At 39.3% G+C, this 21896-nt stretch overlaps 1 protein-coding gene across 15 annotated transcripts in view; it reads right to left on the bottom strand.

Moving 5' to 3' along the window:
* CACNB2 (calcium voltage-gated channel auxiliary subunit beta 2) overlaps window positions 1-21896 on the bottom strand; it is a 322507-nt gene that overhangs the window by 95318 nt on the left and 205293 nt on the right. For 12 of the 15 annotated variants that reach the window (XM_024576106.4, XM_024576114.3, XM_045183705.2 and 9 more), the window contains one exon: window positions 12854-12973. In XM_024576106.4, coding sequence (XP_024431874.2) covers window positions 12854-12973 — 120 coding nt within the window. Of the gene's footprint in view, window positions 1-12853; window positions 12974-13795; window positions 14214-21896 lie in introns of those variants that run through there. The other 3 variants (XM_045183734.2, XM_045183750.2, XM_024576130.3) reach the window with 2 other exon arrangements.

Here is a 21896-nt window from a genome sequence, read left to right as displayed (position 1 = left end):
CTCACAGTGCTTCAGACATCAGCTATTCTAATTAGAAGAAGGCTGAGGTTTTTAAAGATTCTTGTGCTTTGTAAACATTTAATTAGGGCACACAGATTTGATTCAGGGGTCTAGAAAGACCCTGGAAATATCAGGCGAACTGTGTAGACGTAAGCGATTTTCCTGGAGAAGGCTCACGGATTTCATCAGATATTCAAAGGCATTCATGATCCAGGAAAGATTAAGAACCACTGTTTTTTTTAGAAAAAAAAATAACAACAACAACCCTTTAGAAAAAGGGTTCCATATTGGTCATCTTACAAGGAATACCTTTCAGCCAAGAAAATAGCATATATATATCAGGGAAATACAAAAAATTATTTCAAGAGCTAAGATTATAAGGAACCCTGTTTGTCTAATTCAAATTGATAATTTTTTCTTGGGCTACAGTTAACAAGATTGACTAACCTTTGCTAATATCAAAACATTTTGCATTCATATGAATTTTTAGGGAAAAAATCCTCTTTCATAAAGATTTTGCATTTTACCAAATTCCTACTTTTTTATTTCATCAAGACAATTAGCAAAAGTATAAGAGTAAAAAAAAATAGTTCCTGTTTTATAAAACTAAGCTATTTAGGAAAAATTTTAAAGTATCATATTAAGGTATAAATGTGACCATGATTTAAAATTAAAAATTATTTTCAGTTCTTATGTTTTTTGGAACCCAAATATCTTTGGATAGGATCAAGCTCACTTTAATGCTAAACTCAATTCTAGACTGAAGAAGGCTGCCCAAGTACGGAAGCCTCAATTAGCAGACTTACCCTCAAAGATTAGGCCTTAGTTTTGGAGCAAAAGATAAGTGATGGAGCGGTCATTTATTAATGTATTCGGCCTAAGTAAAATATTTAAGGCTGGGATCTTTAGCTGACTTTTCTGATGCTGACTTAACTGCCACCTATAAAACGCCAACTCCGAGTCCCACTCTGTGATAAGGTGGACACCAAAGATCGGGCAGTTCCTAAACCTTCGTGCACGGTCCATGGCGGCTGTGGGACCTGGGCCTCAGCATCATCAACTTCTCTTGCCCACTTTAAAGTAAGGAGCTGACTAAGATGGTATTGTACATTACCGTATAGCTACTACTTAAATGTCCTTAGACTGAGCTCCGGGAGATCAGGGACCCAGGCTTAATGATTTTGTATTCCCTAGCATCATGTACGCCACAGGTAGCTGATCAAATGCAAGTGTGCTGAATGCCTTAACTTATCATGTAGAAGTTTTAATCTATTCCAAGGATTCCTATACTCCATCGTGTGTCCAATTATATGACTTACTTATTATATGCTTCAAATCATTTTGAGGCAGGTTGCCTCAAAAGTGAGGTTAGAAGCAGTCCAATGAATATTTCATGCAGACATGACTATGGTTCCTCTAAGATGACCAAAGGAAGAGTTAAGTTGTTTAAAACCCAGGGAATAGATCTAGAAAGCTGAAAGACTGCAAGACTTGACTGACTGCCCCTGTTTTTACCTCACTCCTGCGAACCACACTCCTCACCTAGTCTTCGGAGGGTAGGGTGACCATGGTAGTTAGCCTCAAAACGTCAAAACACTTTTTCAAAAACAATGGGCATTATTCTTACAGGTATAAATAGAAAGAACTATTAAAACTTCCCCTAGAAAGAAGTAGGGAATCACTAGAACATAAATAACTTTGACAGCTAATTGTGCGATTCATCTTTCTTCCTCAAACAGGATTTAGTGAAAACATTTTTCAAAGTCCCATAAATTTCTTTAAAACTATCACTCAAGCAGTTTCCTAGTCTTCACAGCACCTTTCATCTATCTCTAGTCAATTATAGCATCTCACTTTACCTTTTCAGCCGCTGTGATTTTCAGGTTACTCCTTTCATCCTTTACCCCCTCAGGAACACAGAGCACTTGTGAAATCTCTTCTCAGATGGTGTCATTGTGACATCACTCTTCCCTTCCTTGCCCTACTTAAACTCTGTTTCCACAGCATTCTTAATGTAACCTGTCTCCTAGATGTTAGATTATTTTTCCATTTCTCTACAGAAAGATCTCATTCGAATATTTTCAGAAACATTCCATTTGTATTTTCTTTTAACCAAGAGTACAATGCACACATACATCCTGAAAGCACCTTCTTTAACAGCTTATTAGGTTCAAAAAATTTTAAAGATTTTCATTCAAATGCTGTTAAAATGTAAAAATGCACTCATTCCTAATCAGTGGTATGAAGACCATTATCTAAACTTAAAATGTGGGGTTCAAGGAGCAGTATTTTGCTTGTAAAGTCTAGTGGTACTATCTAGACTCAATAGCAAAAAAAATAGCAGATGTGATATTTTTACTTTTTGAATCGTTTTCATGGTTGCCCTGCCTGTTTATGTTGCTTTTGCCATTAAAGAAAAAAAAAAATAAATGTTTTATTCCTTTAATCTTGCCAAAGCCTGAAACAAAGAGGCAGCATGAATGCATTCTCAGTTCACATCTAGGAGGGGCTTGTTGATTAGGTGGAAGAACCTAAGTCCAGAGTCCTACCAGACAGAAGCCTGGGTCCATTTAAGAACTCAATGACCTTGGGCAAGACCCTTCACTACCCACCATCAATTCCCTCATCCACAAAATGGGGTAACTCTACCTGCCCCCCATCCTCATGGGGTAGTTGTGTTACCATAGACAGTTAGCTAATTATTAATAAGGAAGGAAGCAAAGACCAAGCAAAGTAAATCAATGGGAAGTTAAATACGGAGACACTGTACAAACATAAGCTATAATTACTGCTTGCTGACGGTACAACTTAACAAGAACATTAAAATAAATCCAACATAAAAACCTTATAGCATGATTCACAACTGCCAGGAGGTGGAAGCAGCCCAAATGTCCATCAATAGATAAATGGATAAAGAAAATGTGGTATCTCAATACAATGGAATATTATCCAGCTTTTAAAATAAAGGAAATTCTATCCCATCCTACAACATAGATGAACCTTGAAGACACTATGCCAAGTATAATAAACCAGTGACAAAAGGACAGAAACTACGTGATTCCATTTATATGGGGTACCCAGAATAGTCAAAATCATGGGCACCCGGGGCTGGGGGAGGGGTGAGTGGAGACTTGCTGTTCAACAGGTATAGCATTCCAGTTCTGCAAGGTGAAAAAGTTCTAGAGAGCTGTTACTCGACAACGTGAACACAGTTAACACTACTGACTGTGCACTTCAAAATGGTTACGGGTAAAAAAAACACTTCAGTGTAGTCAGTGTAAGGCAGATTGGAATTAAGTGAGATTTAAACAAAATTAAACCAAAATAACAGCCGTTGTTGGATGCCTCAATTAGCAATCACATTTGCTAGTTTTAGAAAAACACATTGCTAGTAAGCAAAGGCAATGCCCCCAGAGACATTCTCACATCAGCAGGGTTATCTCTAGTCCTAACAGTCCTCTTTTTGGTCTCCCAGCCCTGCTCCCGCCCAGCGGTACTGAGGCCCCCTGCTCACCATTCTACAGCATCTGGCTCATACTGTGGCTAGTCTAACACTTAGCACATTACTCCCAGTCAGGGACACACATCTCTGGCATCAGCACTGGACCATGAGCTTCTTGAGGGGGAAAAATGCATCTACCACATCTTTAATTTCTTTTCATTTAGCTCCCAGCTCCATAGAACAAACCACTCATCAAGTGTTTGTTAATTGAATAAATTCTACTCTTCCACAGTTTTCAACATCTGTCATTTAGCTGTTTGTGGGGCAGAAACTCAAGAGCAAAGAGAGGTTGACTATATTTAGCTGTGCACAGAGGTTTTGCATTTTCCCCCATTCACATCTGGTGGAGAAAAAGGAGTGGAAGAATCATGTATTTATAGCTGTGTTTATAGTGATACAATAAAGTTGTTCAGTGATAGCTCTCTAAGAAAAAAAAAACTTGAGCTGCAAAGTTTATAATAATTCTCCCCAATCCATTTATGGTTTTGAAATAGCCAGAAGTCTATATTATGTTAACAGTCCTTATAAGAGTTTCTACACAAAAGTGCAGTTTTAAATGGGGGCAAACCTCAGCCCTCTAGTACTTCCATTAATAAAAACTATAAATCCACTGTAAGAGAGCATTCAATTAGAATATCAGGTTCTCTTTAAAACATGTAATTCTTATCCATCAGAAACTTAAGACTTATTTGTAGGTAGGCTGCCAAGATAAATATAACCATAAAGAAATAGAGAACGATATGTAGTTTTACTCCTAAAATACTCAGGAGTTACTCAGAAGATAGCATGTGACAAGAGCAAGGAAATGTGTTAACTTGTTCCTGATAACTGAGGCTGGAATCTGAACCAGGGAGCTTAAGAAGTACAGAGCATGCCTTGACTCTAGAGAGGAAAAGCTAGTTTAGGAGGTAGGACCTGTGCTGTAGTCACAGGGATGGATGAGGACACAGTCTGACCCAGCGTGGTGAGCTGTTGTGATGACCAAGTGACAGAGTCAGTGCCAGTCACGTCCTACTCAGGTTGGCAGTCACTGACATGACAGATCTGCCATATGGCACTCATCACCAAGTCAAAAACAAGTAACTCAAATCCGACAGTGACCCTACACAACAAAAGAAGAAATGAAAATAGTGGTTCCATAACTTATAAGACAAGCTCCCCTCTAGACACAGAACTTGAAGGCAGGAGCCTTGTGTTCTGGTTGCCTTTGCCCACTCCAGTCCCCCAACTGGGAACTCTGAGCCTGACACGTGCCACCTAATGCAGTGACCATTGGAACCACGATGGGGATGGGGCTTCGCACATAACTTATCCAACAGTCTACCAACCAGCCCCCACAGCAGAGGTGGAATCTGAATCCAGGTTTCTCTGAGTTGAGTAGTTGTGACAGAAAATGACCCATGACATCTGAAATATTTTCTATCTGATCCTTTACAGAAAGAAACTTGCCAATCACTAGACTAAGGCTTCAAGCTTGGTAGGATAAAGTCAACACTGACAGAAATAGGAAAATATAGAGAAGAAAGGGTTTGAAGAAAAAAAAAACCAGGGAGCTCAGTTTTAAATGGACGTCAGAACTGATCAGGACGCCAGAAAGGGAAAGACGTGAGATACAACAACAGGCAGAGAGGTCCCGGGCAGAAGTGCAGACACAGGGGAAGCTGTGAGGAAGAGGAGATAGTACAGGGAAACAGGCAGTGGTTTTAACACTAGTTATGGAAGTGAGGTTCTATATTCAAAGAAAAACTTGTATGGAAGTCCTAAGAGATCAAGTGAATGGAGAGAGCTGCTTTGGCTGCACAAGAAGAAATACATAGAACACATCCTGTTGGCACCCGAATCCAGGAGAGAAACACAGAGCACATCCTGTTGGCACCCGTTTGCCTCTGCAGCAACTCTTGAGGAACCCGTCAGTTTGATAACCAATAAAAGCCAGGAGGTCAGAGTCTAAACAGTGGGTTGGATGGGCTTCCAGACTCCAGGGGAGGAAACTAAAAGCAGCAGCAGAAAAGACTGAAAAGGAACAAGAGAAGTAGTAAAAAAAGGCTTATGTTGTCGCCAGCACCTGCAAGACAAACTTAACTTACTAGAGAAGAATAACAAGGCAAGTCTTACAGAGAAGTCATAGGAATGCTTAATAAACAGGCAATGGACTTATTTAGAAAGTCACTAGAGACCATTAGTAGAGAGAAAGCAACAGAAATCAGTTTCAAGGAAATTGGGAAGAAATGGAATTGGGATGAAGCCTGGGGCAATAAAGTTTGACATTAACAGGAAGGGAAAGATGGGATGAGGGGGGAGACAAGAGTGTTTGTTTTACAGTATAAGGAGACCGGTTTCTTCTTCCAAAGTGGTAAGGGAGGAAAAAAGATGGGCGTGGCAGACTCCTTACAAAAAATGGCTCTAACAATCACCAGGATGCCTTGGTAGTTCCCACACACACTGCGAGCTTAGCCAGAGGGCTGGCTTTGGCCAACAGGACATTATCACACATCACACAAGAAGAGACCTGAATATCGTGCACTGTTCTCTCTTGATGTCCTTGTAACCGAGAACAGCATAACGGTGAGCCAGACAGCCTGCTGGGGGATGAGAGGCCACCCTGAGGAGAATGAGACACCCAAGCTGACAGCTGCCAACCTGCAGGCACATGCAAGGGGCCATCCAAGATCACCTGGTCACCAGCTCACCTGCCAGCTGGTCACTGATTAATGGAAGAGCATTGTGATCTAAGTAAAAATGGTGGTGACTTTAAGCCACTAAACTGAGAGCAGTTTGTTCTGTGGCAAAAGCTAACAAAGAATGAGTGCGGATTATTCTGATGTGAAGGATAGTATAGGGATCAATGCTGTAGGTATGGCATGATCAGAAGTGCTCAAAAGTATTACAAAATGTTACAAAGATGCAAAGCTTTGCTTTTTCCTTTCATATCTTTCAAATTGTCTACAATAAACAATAATCACACAACATGTTGTTGTTATCGTTGTGACTATAATTGTCAACTAACATTGGAGATGAGTGGATGTGACTATTCCTACCCAGTCATACTTATGAGTTAACTTAGGAGCTAATCCAGTTTCAGGAACTTTCACACACTTTCTATTTCTTACAGGTAGAAAAAAAAATACAATCTAAGCTATTGTGTATTTGATCGGTAAACTAACCCATGTTGCTGGAAGTTAAAGATATTTAGCCAGTTTTGTAATTCTATTTGGAAGTTAACTGCTATGGGCAGAAGAGAACTGACAATTTTTCAATGCAAAAATTAAAAGACAACATTGGAATCAGTGATGGGAAACTAGTGTTAGCCTAAGATATTTTCCTAGGAATGCCTGCCATACTTCGTGTTTTCTATTATGAGGTTTCTCTGCTGGATTTTATCTTTTACCAATTAAATGCATTTTTGTCCTGTGGGTCACCATTTAGGTTAGTACATGTTCTTTAGAGTCTCTCCAACAGTTTTCTTGTGGGTTGAAGAAAGTATGCGATACAGACATGAACATATATTTTTCTTCTACCTCTAACATCATTTTCTCAATAAGACCCATTTGTAAAAACATGTTTAACATTTTTTGAAATTAAAAAAATTCATCTTTGAGTTGAAGGTGAACAAAGACACCGTGTGTCTTCTTTCTTCTGAAAAGGCTACTTAGGGAAATATTTCCATGTGGGTAGGATTTCCGCCATGTCTTGTTATGAGAAACATTACTTTTCTCTTTCATAGTGTGTTTATTGATAAACGTGGGAAATAAAACACAGTCAACTGAACATATGCTTCCTCCTGAAAACTTTTTTCAAAAAGTATAAACCCACAGATATAAAGAACAGAAAATGAGAGTTAGATCGATCAAAATGTCAAATAAAGAAAATGACTGACAGCGGTATTTAACAGAACAGAAAGAGTGAGGATGCAAACTACAGGGAGATTGAGGACTCCTCTCTGGGGACACTGACCAGACTGAAAGAAAAGACCCCCCCACCCAGCCAATTACTATGAAAAACCAACAGTAAAGAAACTTCGTGGCTGCATGCAGAGCTGCCAGTCAGTTCTACGATGTGTTGCTCTTAATTACAAATGGACAGCCAGAAATCAAACCTCTGAAAAAAGACTCCAGCATGTAAAAATAAAATCAAATATTAAAAATGTAAAAACCAGAGATAGTCCATAAATCTCAAAAAAATAAGAGATATAAGGGAAAATATTACACCCATGGAATTAGAATAGGAATCTATGAAAGCAGAGATGAGAAGCAAGTTCTTGGGCATTAGAAATTTTCAGTAATAAAAATTCCAATAGATGGGTTAGAAGTGGGGTAAAATTCAGGAAGTAGAATAAAAAGACAGAGGTAATCCAGGTGTAAGGAACTTTCACACACTTTTTATTTATTACAGGTAGAAAAAATATATAATCTAAGCTATTGTGTATTTGAGGTATACACAATAAATGTGAGGTATAAGTAGGGGAAAAAAGGAGAAAAAAGCCCTAATCAAACATCTGACAAATTAGAGAACCAGAATAAGAGGAAAATACAGTGGAAAAAATTACACCCCCCCCCCACTAAAAGAAGTCACTTTGTAGAACTGGAATAACTGGCATTTCACAATGAATGTGTATATGGGAAGCCAGGCCTTATACATAATAAGACCCACACCAAAGGCACAATTGCAAAATACCAAAGGAAGAGCAGTCCTTAGTATATTAGATAAAATTTAAAACCACATTCAGGGACCAAATGATACCGCAAACATCAACAGAGCGTTAAGAGACAACAAAATAATGTCTTTAAAATTCTGAAGGAAATTGTTTTCATACATGAATACTATACCCAGCCAAACTATTAATTAAATGTGAGGTTAAAGACATTTTCAAGTTGGCAAGATCTCAAAAAAGTAACCTTTCTCTGGAAGATTCCATATTTTTTTGTCGCCAAGCATTTCCTTGCACTGGCCTTTACTTACATTGCCTAGTAGGCCTCAGAGGCATTTCCCTCCTCTCCATTCCCCACTTTCTACTTCATAAGCTAAACTTCATTTGTCCATCCTGTGAGGTCTAGTGTTAAGCCAGCCACCACCTTCTCTGAGAAGTGTGACCGTTCTTGCCAGCAGGAATGCGAGGGTGCAGTCTTTTCCTTCAAGGCTCACTGACCTCTCTAGTCTGGTAAGGCACTTCTATGCTACTCTAATTAGCAAGATTTAGGGCCAATCTCTTCTCCCTCAACCAACAGTGCTGGCTTCCGGCAGGCAAAAGCTGGCTGTTTTCTTTTTTGCGGCTCTGTGCTTTCAGCCCCTCTACTCAGCAGCTGTGAGTAATACAAGTGCTTTAATAAGGTAGACATTCACTGATAAGGCAACAACGGACTCCAAACTTAATGTTAATCCATTGTACAAAGACTACAACTCTGAAGCTATTTCATCTCTGCTGCCAATCCCTTCTCGTCCAGACTTCCTATCTCAGAGTCCCCACGTTCAGGGTAGAAAGGGTCATTTTGGGGGAGTAAGGAGGGAAAGAAAAAATATTCTTTTAGTTAAAAAAATGATCATATGACCCAGCAACTTCACTCCTGCATACACACATATGAGAAGTGAAGACATATGTTCACACAAAAACCTGTACAAACATGCTCATGACAGTATTGTTCATAACTAAAAGGCAGAAACTACCCAGATGCCCACCAGATGATAAGTGAATCCATGAAATGTGATACATCTGTAAACTAGAATGTTATTTGGCCATAAAAAGGATGAAGTACTGATACACGCCAGAGCACGGATGAGTACGGAAAACAGTGTGTAAGTGACAATAGTCAGTCCCAAGAGCCCACCCACTGTTATGAGTCCATTTACATGGAATATCCAGAAGAGACAAATCTGTAGAGACAAAGTTAAATAGTGGTTGCCTAGGGTTAAGGGTCTTGGAAAAAATGGGGAGTGACTGCTAATTTAGAATGTGGTATTTCTTTGGGGTTGGGGTAATGAAAATGTTCTGAAATTGATCATAGTAATGGTTGTACAACCCTTTGAATATATTAAAAGGCCCTGAATTATACACTTTGAGTGAGTGAATTATATCTCAAGATGTTTTATTAAAGATCAATGTGGGAATAAATTAAGTTCATACATTACTTGTCTTTAAGGCAGAATCAAAGAGCTCCAGCTAAAACAGGGCAAGATATGCAAAGTACGGCAAAACGGAACAGGATCAAAACGTGCACTGGGGGTCCGAAAAGGTCAAATTAAACAAAAACAACAAAAAAACAAGGTCATGTTAGTTGATATTTATTTGCCTCAAAATTAATATAGAATCTGCTCACTGTAAAGTTTACTAGTTTAAGAGAAGCCATAACAGAGGGTAATGAAAAGTACTGGGTTTTACCGGAAGCACAGAGTGCCTGGTTATATAAACTTTTGTAGGTCACTTCATTTCAAAAGGCAGTGTCTCTAGTTTCACTACTTGCCAATCACCTTATCTCAAAGGTGTGTTCTTAAGGCAACTAGTGGATGATGTAGTTCACATTTATGGAGGGCCAGGGTCTGCAAGCACCACAGGTTTATTCCAGGCATTCACACAAGCCCTACTACATGTGAACTGCGGGGTGCATTAAGGCACCCACTTATGAAATCCTTCTGTTTGAAGATGCTATGATGATTACAAAATAAATCTATAACACTTTTGATTCTTTCAAAATGGATGTGCACCCTGGCCAGATATCAGTTAGTTAGAGCGTCATCTCCAAGGTTGCAGGTTTGATACCCAGTCAGGGAACATACAAGAATTGACCAATGAATGAGCAAATAAGTGGAAGCAAATCAATGTCTCTCTCTCTCTCTCAAATCAATAAGCAAAATAGATGTGCAGTCTTTTAAACTATCTAAAATTAAATGACACATTTATATATTTTTCAACTTTAAGGCTTCATTTTTAAATGGATCTCAAAAAAACATGATGATATAAAGGCATGGTGGAGGGGAACAGACAAAAATATCCTAATAAATGAGCCATCTACAGTCCCTCTTTGCATTGTTTTCAAGGATATTGAAATTAATAAAGCTTACTTACCAAACCACGATTTTAACATAAAGTAAACTTAAATCCTAGTCTTATCTTTTTTCAGAACATCTTAAAATTCACGCGTACCCAAGTGTAACTCATTTGAATACATCAAAGTTTTAAGACACTGACCTAATTTTAAGAAAAATGGATGTACATCAACTATGTTCACTAAACATAGGAAGTAGCCCTTCAATGATCTCTGCCTTTGTTTTCAATTCTCTTCATTTTCTTTCATCTTGTATGTTATTAGTAACTATAGACTTTTTTTTATCTCTATGACAAGTAACATGCACCTGTTCTGACTGAGGATCAGTATTTTCCTCCATGTTGGTTTGAAAGGTATCTACGAGTTCTGGGAAGCCGCGCCACTTAACTCAGGACTTGCAGCAGTCATGGACGGAACGGTCCCATCAGGGAACCGAAGACTTCGAAAACCAAACCTGTAAGACCTTGGGTAGTATGATGATGTAGTATAAATCTGAGAAACTGTTTTATTTTAGTATTTGAAAATCACACGGATAAATTAGTGCAAATAAAACACTCCTGTTTCTGAAATACAAACTATGTTTTTAAACCTTTCTCTTTGCACCCTGGTACAAAATGTAGAATGGAGAATTCAGCTTCTAAATTGCAACATTTACTAGCTACATTGCAAACTTGTGGCAATTAACTTCACTAGACATACATTCATTATTTAATTTTCTTCATTATTTAATTTCATCTTCATAATTTTTACTGTAGTAAGAACATTGAACAAGAGATCTACTCTTTTAATAAATTTTTAAGTGTGTAGTATAGTGCTGTTAACTCTAGGCATAGTGCTGTACAGCAGGTCTCTAGAACTTACTCATCTTGCATAACTGAAATGTTCTATCTATTGAACAGCAACTCACCATTTCTTCCTTCTTCAGCCCCTGGCAACCACCACTCTACTCTCCACTATGAGTCTGACTACTTTCGATGCCTCATATGAGTGGAATCAAACCCTGCTTGTCCTTCTGTGACTGGCTTATTTCACTGAGCACGATGTCCTCCAGTTGCATCCACATTGTCACATCGTGACATTTTAAATGATTAACTTTGGAAGAGCAGAGGAACTGGTAACAACTGGGCCTCACCTTGCTTTATCAGTTCCCTGGTCCTGCTGTGTATGGGTTGTCTTGCAGTCAAGACTGTCACACCTGAAGATGACGACCCTGCCTGCTGGGGTGAGGACACTGTTCTGATGTAGGGAAACACTGCTTTTGAAGAGTCATGGCCTCCTGGCAGTGTCTCCGTAAACCACTGCGGCAGCTGTGCTAAAGGTCATGAATATTACATAAGGGCTGCCCATGCTTTCAAACCCGAATCTCCAAGCCACGATTCCCATAGCAACACACAAAGATTTTACTCATCTCAGAGATGCAGCAGCCGCCGGAAGTAGTCTAATGTTACCCTTGATTTTTTAGCAAGACCAACACAGTACTTTTTTCAAAGCAGTAATTTTTTTTCAAAAGAAAGCCAACGATCATGTTAAAATATGTTCATTTAAAATTTCAGAGTATCACACACACCAGAGTATCTTAAAATTGAACAACAATCCATGACTGAGAAATAGTGGCTATTCTCAATCAAATGACTACATGGGTAACAACACCCAAATCCTGACAACTCGTGAAATCTACTACAGTCTCAACTAGATTCTCTCCTTGTATATTTCATATCTGATATCCGGTCCCCCTGTGACATATATATGCACCTTATTATTATGGGATGGAGAAGAAATGCCCCAAGGAAAGAAGTGTGTTAAATTAATAAAATCCTTTGATGCTTTATTTTTGAAAAGCATAGTATGACCCATTTTTAAATACAAGAAAATATTGTCATAAAATACCTATGGAATAAAATTTGGGAGAAAGATTATTCAAATAAATACCAAAATAAACATTAACTTGAAGAAAGTTTGTTTTTCTAAACAGAGAAATGGTTTGCTGGAAAAAAAAAAAAGAGAAATCATTTTGATATTAGATACAGTTTTTCCTCTTTGTATAACCAAGGGTACTTCTGTGTGTCTAAACCATCCACCATGGAAACAAGTTACTTGGATCATAAAATAACATAAAAGTCAAGACCACTCATATATCACACTTCCTTTTTCTACCAAAGGAAGAAAATAAGCTCATTTCTTGTACCACTTTTAAACCAGACAGTGAAATACTGCAAGGGCCCAAACATACGTTTCAGGAGAAACTCCCACAGGTGGTCCCCCACGGACCCCGACCAGCAGGCAGAGAAAGAGCTGGGCGGGGAAATGATTTTACCTTTGCTTTTTCCAACTGGGCCTGGGCCTGTCGCTCAGCTTCTCTGCGCACTGCCTCCCGGTCTTCCTCCAGAGACACATCTGAATCAGATGGACGGCTGGTGTAGGAGTCTGCCGAACCCTGGGAAGGAACATTTACATTTTAAAATAGGTTCCATCTATGACATTTGCATTGGAAATGTTTCATTGACACTATAGTTAGCTTCCTGGGTTTTGCTACAAGTTCCTGAAAAGAGGAGAAAATAATCCATCTCATGGCAAACCATCTAGAAAAATCATGCTCTGGTTTGCAAGCAGATCATTCACTAGGGTAGCTGTGCCTACCAAGTGACCATTCCTTCCCAAGCCTGAAGTTCCCGTTACTGTCCTTTCTGGAAGCCACAGCAAGTTCCTGTATAATTCAACCAGCTCCGTGGCGCAGTGCAGGGCTGAAGTGCACAGATGGGTTTCAAGGATAGCCACAAGAACAACCTACACACTAAAGCAAGTATTTACAACTAGAAAGAAGACACCACTAATAAAAAACATACGCAAAAGTCAAACGAGTTATAAACTTAACGCTCCAAAACGTCGCTACCAGGAGGTGACTGCCACTTTAATCTTAAGCATCCTTTTGTACCTTTTTATTCACCTGATACCTTCTCTGACAAAATGTAAGACAACAGCGGTCAGCTCTGCTCAATATTTAAGCAACACATTTTTGCAATACCTTTAAATAGATATATAACAACTGTCTACAGAAAACACTGCCCGGATATCTCCTTCGGCAATAAATCACAACATAGGAAAAGGAGCTCAGAAAATTACAGGACTCTCCCTGGCTCCCTCTCTCGCCACCCGGATCATATTACTAAATAAGGGAACCCGTGCCAGCGCTCACTGCAACGATAGCAAAAAGCAAAGGCAAAATAACGTCTCCCCAGACGAATGCCCTGGAGCTTACACAGATATCAGAATTCTTCAGCCTTCCTCCCTTGGCTCTTTTCAGAAGCCTGATCCAGGTGGCCTTCATTAGCCAGACAGTGCCTTTCCCATCCGCAGATGCAGCCCCGGGCACAGATCCTCAGCGCGCGCTGAGCCCTGCAGAACAACCTCCGCTCCTTCCCCATCCATGCTCGGGGCAAGCCCCTCTCCTTGCTCCCTTTCTGCCTCTTGGGCGTTCACTCCACACCCCGGAGGAGTCCAATCCAAGGAGATTCTTATTTTCCCATTCCGAACGGGAAAACAAACACTCGAATGCTTTATATTGCTTTAAAAATAAAGAACACTTTAAGTGCATTGAAAGACAGGCACCAACTCGTTTTAAACTTAATTAATCTAGCTACCCTGAAGATTCTCTTCCCTGCTCTTGGATTGTTAAAGGAAATTAGTTGTGAGAGAACCTTTAAAAAAAAAAAAAGCCTATTGCAAAACGTATGCAGTGACATTTGCAAGTGCAAAGTTCAAGCCTTATCTTCAGAGATCTGGAGGGGGAGGGCGGAGGAGCACTCACTCCACTGGGCATGCTCCATAGGTAGCCTTTTCACGCGAATGCTCGCATCACACACTGTTAGTCTATGTCAAATTGCCATTTGCATTCAAAGTGTAAACAGCTGGAAAGGGTTTTGGTTTTATAGTAACAGGCACAAGGTCAGTTTGTCATGTTTGTTTCAGATAAAAGATTCTCTCAAAGACACAGCATGTAATCTTCTCATTTAATGATCCCTGTCCATTACCTGCTTACAGAAAGTCTGATATATGCCACAAGACAATTCATAGACAATAATAATATATGCAGTACTGGACAGCAAAAATCAAATAATGCTCATCCACCATAATAGCATACTGCTCTTGAATGCCTGTGACTTCCCAGACAAGATTTGAGAGAGAAATTTTCCCATTTAATTAGGATATAAAAGTAATCACAGCTCCAAGCAATGAGTTTAATGGAGCTCAAAATGACTTTGAACTGCTTCTCCAACTGAGAAACTACTGCTTGAAATAAATTCACTGGAATATACAACAGTGCGAATTGTTATAACAATAATTATGCAGAAGATCCAAAGCTTGGTTGGTTAGCTTGAGTTAGATTTGTGGAACAGTCTAGTCCAAATTTTTCTTATAAATAAAGCGACTGAGGTTTGAGAAGAAAATATACTTACATTATTACTTTCCTGTACTAGTGGAATTACATTTTTTAAGTTTGTGTGTGAAGAAATAAACAATTTCAGGTTTCTTAAAGTCAACACAATTCTGTCAATGCATTCTAAGCTTCATTTTTGTTTGACTGTGGTGGAGGAATTATTTTGTAAAATCTTATGTAAATGAAAGAAAGGCATTCTTAAGAATTTCTCCCTTACTTTTCTACTCTTCCCTCCCTCCCTCCCTCCCTCCCTCCCTCCCTCCCTCCCTCCCTCCCTCCCTCCTTCCTTCCTTCCTTCCTTCCTTCCTTCCTTCCTTCCTTCCTTCCTTCCTTCCTTCCTTTCTTTCTTTCTTCACCCTTTCAACTCTGGGCTAACCCCAGTCTTCTTGACATAAATGTTAGGAGGTGCAGTAGAATAGGGATTTTAGTATAAAAGTGATAAATCAAATGCACCTTAATTATGTCATCATTACATAAATTAATAAAAAGATTACTTACGTTGTTATGAAGTGAATGTAAAATGCATGGAGGATACAAAATGCATTCCAGTGTTTTGTTCAGGTAAAATTCTCAAGGGTGATATGAGTCTGTGAACACATGCAAGGGTTTTCCTCATCTTCCCGGAACGTTTCCTACGGCAGGGCCGCACGGAAACTCTTTACCAAGGAGCACAGTTAAGCCCCAGAAAGGGTCTCAGGGCCCGCAGTCACCTTGCTGACATTTTAGACCCAGTCACCCTGCTAAAAGTTCAGGTTACACCTCAGTGAGGGCACAAAGTTTCTGTCATAAAGAAGCCCATAATAAGAGGGAAAGTATTAACACACACAATATATGGAATCTTTCCTTTTAAACAAAATAAGATTATTGCCAATAACCAGATGTAACTTTAAAAAAATTTTTCTGTCTTCTCAACTTTGATTGTTGTCACTATTACAGATGTCCCTCATGTTCTCCCCTTTTGCCACTACCCCCAGTGTCCCTGACCCCGCGCCCACACTGCCCTGTTGTCTCTGTCCCTGGACTATGCATATGTACATACGTGCTCTTTGGCTAAGAGGTAGCTTTTAATTGCACAGTCATTTTGAGACCTATTTCAAGATTTAAATAAATCCTTGTTTTTTTTTTTTAACCCTCTACATTGACTTTTGGCAAGGATCTTTTGAATATTTGCAAGACTCTATTAACCTTTTAGAATATGAGGTATGGCTGTGAATTGTAGCTATAAACTGTTTAGTGGAGCTTATAGAAGAAGCTGTGTTACTTTCACAGCTTGTACCTGTAATAGTACATACCTTGGAATAGAATATTCCAAAATGTTTTTCACTCTAGGAGTTACACGTGCCCATTGTAGAAAGGGAGAGACACAAGTAAGGCCACCTCGTACCCTCCCACCACTAGCACCCACTGTTAAGTAGCAGCATGTCGTAGCCTCCACAGTTGCTGCGCTTTTGAAAGTCACCCTCCCAACATGAGCGTTACAATTAATCTCCTTCCTTCTGGGAGTGTGAGTCTGTGCAGTCTGAAGTAATATATCTAATTAAGCTTTGCCTTTGGTACCATATGGACTTTCTGGGTCATTCTGCCTCAAGTCGTCTTTAGTCAGGAACAGCTGGCAGTCATTTCCATTAACTCCAGAACAGGTTCATTACAAGATGTCCCCTTGATCTCTCGAGTTCCGACAATGTGATGAACTGGTCTTTTGTAGCATTTGTCCTTGCAGGTACATCACATGTTCAGCTACCCACGTTTCCTTTTCTACATCTTAATGTTCTCATTCTTCATTGTACAGTTGTAAAATACAACTAGCACTTAATGTCTGCCAACAGCTCATCCAGAATCTTCTACTTTTACCCTCAGAACCCACGCTCAAAATATCTTTGCTTTTTGGAAATTTTAGTATAATGAGATTAATTTATGCCTTTATCTACTCTTCAATTTCTGTTTTTTCCCAAACACTTTTATGTCAAGTTTGGCACAAAAATTATCATCCTTTTCCTTTAGTGCTTTTTTTTTGGTTTTTGTAAAGTTTGCTTTGTTGATGTCATACTCTACTGTGTAATCGTCATACATACTTCCAGCACCATTTATTTTGAACGTTCTTGTGCTTTCTCTTTTAAAGCCAAAAGGATGAGAGCTATATGTACTCAGGAGTGACATTTAAAAAAAATTGTTTATTTATTTTTAGAGAGGGGGAAGGGAAGGAGAAAGAGAGGGAGAGAAACGTGTGTTAGGGAAACATCGATTGGTTGCCTCTCACACACCCCCTGCTGGGGACCAGGCCCACAACCCAGGTATCTGCCCTGACCGGGAATCAAACCTGCAACCTTCCAGTTCCCAGGCCAGCACTCAATTCACTGAGCCACACCAGCCAGGGCAAGAAGGACATTTTTGATCCCAAACTGTTCATCTACTCCTGTATGAAGTTTTCATAAGAAGTCTAAAGCAACGCTCTTGGACAAAATCAATTTCTCAGAGTATTCTAAGGTTCCCACATTCTAGACAAAACTGCGTCCCGTCCCAAATCCTTAGGACTTCAGATGACCCCATCATGTAGAGGGCTATGCGAAGCCAATGGCAAGTTTGACTTCAATTGTTTCTCCCTGACCTGTCATGGGACAGACAGACATCCACTGCCACTGTGGTCAGGCCCACATTTTTAAAGTAAAGCAAAATGGGATAGAAGTCAGAGAACAGGGACTGAGGGGAAAGGATCTGGCTCTTATGTGGCTACGGATGATTAATTCCTTCATTTCTCATGTTGTTACCTCTTTTCGGAGTTCAGGAGAATTAATGTGTTCTTTTTTCTGTGATGACATCTGGATGTCTCTAAGAAACTAAATTGTTCCTCATGCTTTGTTGGTTTCCTCAGGAAAAAAAAAAAAACATACACTGTTCACTGATCATAAGTATTCCTGACACTAAAAATTCAAGTATGATGCAAGCTAGAGATTAAGCACATTTTCATTGCTACTTTATACTTTAGTTTGCCAATGTCACATAATTTCCGCTCAAATACATCCTGTAGTGAAATCTCAAATGTGATTGGCCTGTTTGGCTTAATGACAAAGTATTAACGGAAGTGAAGGTAAACAGTGTCTGTAAGTTCATTCCCGTGTGATACTTTCGTGATTATGTAAAAGCTAAAATGTTAGCTTCAATTTTCTCAAGAGCATAGGAAAATCTATAACCCTTGCATGGTTAGAGTATGTATTGATGAAGACATTAGATTTTACCGAACAACAAACACAAAAAAACAAAAATATGCACTTGGAACTGTAAGTGCTGTAACTGTAAGTTAAATGCTGAGGATACGATTGTGGAAAGGGTTGAAGCATTCTCTCCATTATGGAACTTCATATCCTAGTGAAAGAGACCATTTTTAAAAAAAGTTATCAAACAACAATTACAATGAGAAAAAATAAAACACGCTGAGATAAAATGATGATGGGAAGATATTAGTTAGGATGATATGACACTCGGAGGCGATATTTAAGCTGAACCCCAAAGGAAAAGAAAAAAAATGGCCCTGAAAAATTTTGAGAAAAGAGATGTCTAGGCAGAGGGAACAGCATGTGCTAAGCAAGGCCATGAGGAGAAGGTACGCTTCGGCATTTGAAAAACTGAAAAGCAGTCAGTATAGCTAACGTGCTACTTTTTCCAGAAGTATTTAAGACTGCTTCCCCTCCCTTCTCCTCTCTTCCTCACCCCGAATCCACGCTGCACCCCTACGGCATGGATTCGGGGACTCTGCTTTGTTTGTATGGCATCACCTCACCGAAAGACATTTTTGATTTTCGTAATTAGAAGGGGTATTTAAATTGCCAGTAAATCCCACTTTATCGGAACAATCATGTCTTCTGAGATTTAAACAAAGTTCTCTGATTTTCTTCTTTCTAAATCCAGAACTATCTCTTAAAGGTTTAAGTCAGTATATTTTTAAGGTTGTCTATATTATGTTGCTAATGAGTACAATTTGTTTAGATTAGACTATGTGTATAATGATAACAATCACTAATTTTTAATTAATGTGTACACTATGTTAGGCACTGTGTTCATTCACAAGCAATAAATAATTTTGTTTCTAATTATCTCCATGTTTACTGATAAAACAACTGAGGCCCAGGAAAGTTCAGTTACCTCACCACGGCTACAAAACTAATGATCAATGGAGGCAGGAGTTATCTTTTCTAAATTCAAGTTCTGAGTCTCAAATTTTATCTTCCCAAAAAGCAGTAGAGGTACGAGGGTCCAATGAAACACAGAGAATTTCTCATTCTTCCGAGTAACGCTGTTTTGTGGAAAGAAGGATTCAAAGAGTTGGCTGCTGCTGAAATTTTCCTCACTTTAAAAAAGTCGCTCAAAATCGTAAAGCATTCTGTTCATCACTTGTCTACAATAAAAAGTACGAAAGTAGAATAGGAAAACAATGGAAGTCAAGAAACAGGCTATTGAAATTGTCCTCTCTTCCCGGAAAATCAACAGAACTTGGCAGACTGATCTTCAGTAGCCTCTTTGGCAGCTAAAATTGCCTGAAGCTGGCTGAAATTCAAGTGTCTTCTGAGCAACCTTTCGGTTCAACAGGAATACTTGTTAGTTTTCAGCACTGAAGCTGAAGTTATTAAAAAGTACAAATGGCGTGTGTAAAGCTCAGAGATGCGACTGACAAATCTTTAAGAGTGATATACTCAAAACACTGTTATCACCCAATTTTTCCTTCGAGTGAGGGTATGATGGTGGTTTATATTTTGTATAACAGCCTCTTTCCAATATTTGTAAAATTTGACAGTAAAAAAGAATCATTTTGAAAAAGTTAAAATAATATGGCCAATTTTAATATTATTTTAAGTTAGGATTTCAAGCATAGGATAAATAATTTCCCTTCATAATTATAATACAGTTTGTGTGTGTGTGTGTCAGTGTGTGTATTTTTGTGTTGGGGGAGCTTTTTAGGCCTGTGGGGGAGGGAGGTGGGATTGGCTGGGGTGGGGTGGAGGGAAGGGGAGAAAATGCAGACAATTGTAACTGAATAAAAATAAATAAATAAATAAATAAAAATAAAATATTACATTTCAGTCATGAGAATGGAAATGAGTAGGCAAGAAGCAGAAAAACACAGCTGGGAAGAGGTATACTTCCTCCAAATATTGCTAAAAAATTATATGAGAGAAAAGGGATGAATGAATCATCTAGGGGAAGTTTTAGGTGTCGGAAGTCAGGGTGGGTATAGAAACTGCATGGATGTCACCACTGTTAGTGTTTCTGATGAATCATTAAAGTCAGCACACACACACGCTACATTTCTCTTTGCCTAAGACAACCTTAACTCCATTTTCTTGCCAGCTCCTACCCTATTTCTTTGTTCTTCTTTGCAGAAAAAAATGTCTCAAAGAGGTTGCCTCTACTTACTCTGATTCTTCTCTTCTAGTTCTTTCTTACAGTTAATTTTTTTTATTGTTTCTTATTTTTAGAGAGAAAGAGAAAGGGAGAGGGGAGGGAGAGAGAGACAGACAGATGGACATTGACTTGTTGTTCCATCTATCCATGCATTTATTGGTTGATTCCTCTGTGTGCCAGGGATTGGACCGGCAGCCTTGGCATATGGGACAATGCTCTGACCAACTGAGCCGGCCAGGGCCCAGTTCTCTCTCTTAAACCTACTCTCTCCCACTCCACCATGCCACTAAAACTACTCGAGGTCATCAGTGATGTGTGGCTAAATCCAGGGCTCAATTCTCGATGCTCATCTTATTTCACCTATCAGTAGCATTTCGCATGGTTATTTAATATCACTCCCTGTCCTTTACTCACTTTCTCAGCTTGGCTTCCAAGAAATCTCTCTCTCTCTCTCTCTCTCTCTCTCTCTCTCTCTCTCTCTCTCTCTCTCTCTCACAGGTTGGCTGCTCATTCTAAGTCTGCTCTCCCACTCATCTCCTAGCCCCTCCACTCACACCTACAACTTCCTTTTGGCTCCAACCTCACTGGCCTTCTTGATGTTCCTCACGGGCACCAGGAATGCTCTCTCCTTAGATTTCCACACAGCGGCCTATTACCTCGTTCAAGTCTTTGCTCAAACATCACCTTCGCACAGAGGTCTTCTGTGACCATCCTGTTTAAAGCTGTAATCCTACTGTCCCCCTAGTGTCTCTAATCTCACTTACTCTGTTCTACTTTCTAAAAAATAGTGCTTTTACCTTCCAATGTGCAATATAGTTTATCTACTAATTATGTTCACTGTTCAGTGTCCATCTCCCTCCAATAGAATAGAACATCCGTGAGTGCAGAGATTGTTTTGTTTTGTTCACTCATTTATCCCAAGAGCCTAGAATAGTGCCTGGCACAGAACACGCGCTCTGTAAACATTTGTTGAATGAATGAATAAGGTTACCAGAGAGAGCCTATCCTCCCTCACCTCCTACAGGCTGAAGCTCTTCCACTATACAGGGTCCTTTTTAGCACTCCTAAACACTTCTAAGAATGCCTAAACATTCTCATTTCTCTTCCAAAATAAAGCATCAACAGCAATCTGACCAGTCCATAGTGGGTGAACAATAAATATTTTCTAAACAAAGACTTCAGCCCGAAGATATAGTATTTGGTGTTTTATCATAAACCTCAATAACTACCAAATTTGTTAACTTAGTGTTAACTGTAGGTCAGTTGATTAAATAAACCTGATCCATAACAAGCAAGCCACTCAAAAACAAAAGCCATTGTATTTAAAGTTTATATAGCAGCCATCTTCCAAGGAATTTAAGAGAGATTTTATAGTTTGAAAAATATGATTAATGCTTATATTCGATGAAGCTTTTTTTCTCCACTAATTCTACTTCTTCATTCCAGAGACTCGAAGTTCCAGTTGGGAAGCTGCTAATGACTCACTGTGTAGCCAGAGGCAAGTCCTGTAAGTATCCCCGGGCTAACC

Source organism: Desmodus rotundus, chromosome 4, assembly GCF_022682495.2.
Source record: "Desmodus rotundus isolate HL8 chromosome 4, HLdesRot8A.1, whole genome shotgun sequence".
Lineage (NCBI taxonomy): Eukaryota > Metazoa > Chordata > Mammalia > Chiroptera > Phyllostomidae > Desmodus > Desmodus rotundus.
Note: the sequence above shows the minus strand (reverse complement) of the source record. Positions and strands in the feature narration are given on the sequence as shown.